This window comes from Suillus fuscotomentosus (assembly GCF_016647785.1).
Source record: "Suillus fuscotomentosus strain FC203 chromosome Unknown F5891scaffold_185, whole genome shotgun sequence".
Lineage (NCBI taxonomy): Eukaryota > Fungi > Basidiomycota > Agaricomycetes > Boletales > Suillaceae > Suillus > Suillus fuscotomentosus.
The window spans coordinates 8,110-11,604 of record NW_024539697.1 but is presented as its reverse complement, the minus strand read 5'-3'; the positions used below and the strand labels follow the sequence as shown (position 1 = coordinate 11,604).

General features: G+C 50.4%; 1 protein-coding gene across 1 annotated transcript; it reads right to left on the bottom strand.

Annotated features, from left to right (window-relative positions):
* Nucleotides 1-303: 303 nt before the first annotated feature.
* F5891DRAFT_987893 (uncharacterized protein) lies at nucleotides 304-639 on the bottom strand (the record flags this gene model as incomplete). Its single annotated transcript, XM_041377961.1, has 1 exon — nucleotides 304-639. The coding sequence occupies one exon, from the start codon at nucleotides 637-639 to the stop codon at nucleotides 304-306; it is 336 nt and encodes a 111-aa protein (XP_041217096.1).
* Between the last annotated feature and the right edge of the window lie 2,856 nt (nucleotides 640-3,495).

The window sequence follows — 3,495 nt, the reverse complement described above, 5'->3', positions numbered from 1 at the left end:
GTGCGGAGCAAGCCTCATGACTTACTGGCACAGTGACTATAACAGTCAGCTGATATGGTCACCCCTCCATACATCCCCAGGAGGCTTTTGTTGGTTGATCATTAGAAGTCGAATGCACCCTCTGTCAGAAAGTTTGTGGGGTTTCTTTTGTCCGGCCTGCATGTGACTCGTGGTATCGGACGGAGAAGTCGTGCAGATAGTTCTCCATGGTCTGCTCTAGTCCAATACATACACGTGTAGTATGATGTATACGAAATGCCAATGGAAGCCTCTCGAATCCCCAATCTTGGGAGGAAAATGAATCTACAGTATTTCTATCGTCCTGACGTCCATCAAGTCCCGAACAGAAACCACGTCTTTGACTTGCGCAATGATATCACAATCCGACGCGACCCTCTTGTATTCTCCGCCGCGTTGCCGCACTAGTAAAAATGCGCCAAAAGGCTGCCCAAGACGAACAAGTAACCGTAATGCCCGCAATTCTGGATCATCCACCCCCTGTTTTACAAGAGAATGACTAGGCGAGTCATCCAACGGAGAAGGCGGCACCCAATCATCCTCTTCGTTCTCTGTATCATCTTGAAGATCTACAAAGTCTGATAGCTCGAGGAGAGACCGATCCCAGGGACGGACGAGCATGAAGGTTTGCTGATTGGGCCTTGTCCGCAAGAACTGGACGATCGGCTTTTTGGTGGTGATCAGCAAGTCATCAAGCCCGTCTGCCTTGACTTCATAGCGAGTCTCCTGGGATGTACTATAGCTCAGACCGACTTGTGTGACAGGGAATACCATGCAAGGCAGATGCAGTCTGCAGTTCGAGAAACGAGCGGCGCTCGTGTTGTCAAGCCGGTCGTGAAAACCCAAAGCCAAATCCACAACCATGGGATTTTCTCGCAGGGAAGAGATGGTTGTCTGAATCTGATCTTCGGACAAAGATAGACATGGAAGGGCACGCGGAGGAGTGGCGTAAGAAGTGACATAGGCCGGAAGACAGCTGTTGAACTCGGAAGGTTGTCCGACCCAGTCGAGGACGGTGATGTCCCCCGACCGAGCCACGATCTCCTGCAGGAGCCGCCCGAGCGCGTTCTGTCTTTTTTCGCCATAGATTACAGGTAGGTGGACACCAAAGATACCAAACAATGAGTACGCAACGTCCTCTTGCAATGTGGTGACGCGAGATGACGCCCATTGAAGTCTCTGTCTGGCGTTGCTCATCCCTGGACGAAAAGAAATTAGGGCCCGTGCATCTATTCCGGTCGCATCCTCCAACTCCTTCATGATTGCAGGGGACTCTTTGTGGTTGGGAGTGCGATCGTCCAGATATAATGACCAATCCTTCTGATAAAATACAACAACTTTCGGAGCGACGAATTCTTGAAAGGTCCATCCTCGCTTGTTCCAGACACTGCTCGCTAATGCGCCTGGTTCAGATGAAGAGGGTACATCGGATAGGTAGACGATGGTAAGCGCTGAATGGCGGTACCAGACGAACATGGAGTTGACCGATTCTTGAACCTCGGTGTTGCTCCTCTTGTCGATGCAGCATGTGTCCATCCAAGCCCAGCGATATCCGGCATCACGAGCGACATTGCAGAACGCCTGCAGTTTCGCGATCCCGGCAAGTCCCTTCAACTCACGCACATCTTTATCTTGGATGTCGTGCAGTAGTGCCTCCATCTCCTCCCACCTGTGTGATAGCAGGACGCAACGGAAGTACGTTGCCACTACATCTTTGATGCGCTCTGCTCGAAGATCCGAATCCTTTGTTGGAAATGAGACAAGATCGTTGTACTCTGGACTCATTTTGAAGGCGTTGATTTGTGCCACTCTATCGCACAAAAGACCCGTGGATGTATCAAGTAGACGCAGGGGGGCATATTCGAGTTCAATCCAAATTGCACTTTGAATGGCGTCTTCTGCTTCCGATGGAGAGACATACTGCTGACGCAGATCTGCAGAACGAGATGGGCATGAGATTATGCAGGAGTTTTCCGTGGCTTACCTCGTATCTGCGGTTCGGGAGAATCGTCCAACTTGGACAACATGATTTTGAAGGCCTCGATGGCTTCATCGTAACGTTGCACCCCACGCAGCGCTGTATGCATCAACTCGTATCCAACATGAGACGAAGGATTGAGTTCGATGACCTATGCATTACCGAAGTGAACATAGGCTATGAAAACGTAGATGCCATCGTACCTTTTGCGAGTCGAGAAGCGCCTCCTCCCATAGCAGTTCCCCTAACTTCGCCCTGCTGCGATTTGCGAAGACGTCATGAGATCCAGAATCCAGGTCGATGGCCGCCGAGTACAGGTCGATGGCCATGCCATACTTGCTTGCAGCGAGGGCAGCGTCTCCGCTGGTAAGACAGAGCGCGCTGCATTCTTCCGTGAACGCTGAGTGAAATGGGGACGAGAATTGTAGCTCGTGCGACATTGCAAACTGCAGACTTGCCTTTGGACCATTCAAGGCAGCAGGCCTTCGTTGTTTTGTCGATATTGTCCATCATGTATTGGTATGATCTCACGGCATCTTGAAGTGTACCTGCCCGAAGGAGTGCATCGCAACGTTTCTGGTGTGCAGTCAACCACAACGATTTGAGATCCCAGCCGAAGAGCTGAAAAGGAATTCAGTTATGAAAACGTTTAGCGTGTGCGTTGACGTACCACCACCAAATCCTCGTAAATTTCATGAATGTCCGATTTCGATGGTAAATTGCTGCAGTCGAGGGCGGCAGTGAAATGGACAGCGGCTTCGTCGTGACGTGCGCCATCCAAGGCTTTGAGTCCAAGTTGAACACGTAGATATGCCTAATATGCAAGTTGCAAAGATTAGCGTCGATGCAGATCACTCCGCGTGGCTGCACGATGCTTACTTCCACGATACGACATGCGCGAGTGTCGGCATTCGAACAACCGGTAGTGAGTTCCTTGAGGAGCAGGCTTGCCTCCTCATGTTGATCTGCATTGAAGAGCGCGACGGCCTAAAATATGCGATGATGCGGAGAGTATGCAAGGCAACCGCAACATACTTTGATCAAGAGCAGAAAATGGAGGGTTTGCGAATCTTGGTCCGTGTACATGGATGCAACATCAAATGCTGCTCTCGCATCTGGGACGAGGCCTTTTCCGCAAAGGGTAATACCCTTGGAGATATAACCTGTCAAAGAGGGCTCAATGTTGATGGACTGTGTCACCATCCATTTAGATATTCATAAGGGAGCGGAGATGGGTCAGCAAATCTCACATTCATTGCATCCCGAAGGGCGTGGTCCCAGTCGTGTTTCCGCACCATAACGAATGAACGATGGGCGTAAGAAGTATGGTTGTCGGGATGGTTGTTAACATCTTGGGTGAGTAAATCTTCGGCAGTAGATAAGTCACCATCTACGCACGCATCGCGGGCTGTCGTGATGGCTAGGATCTGCACAAAACATGCTCGGGTCATGGTTAATATGAGTGAAGGACAGAAACATGCCTTTGAATTGACACCTTG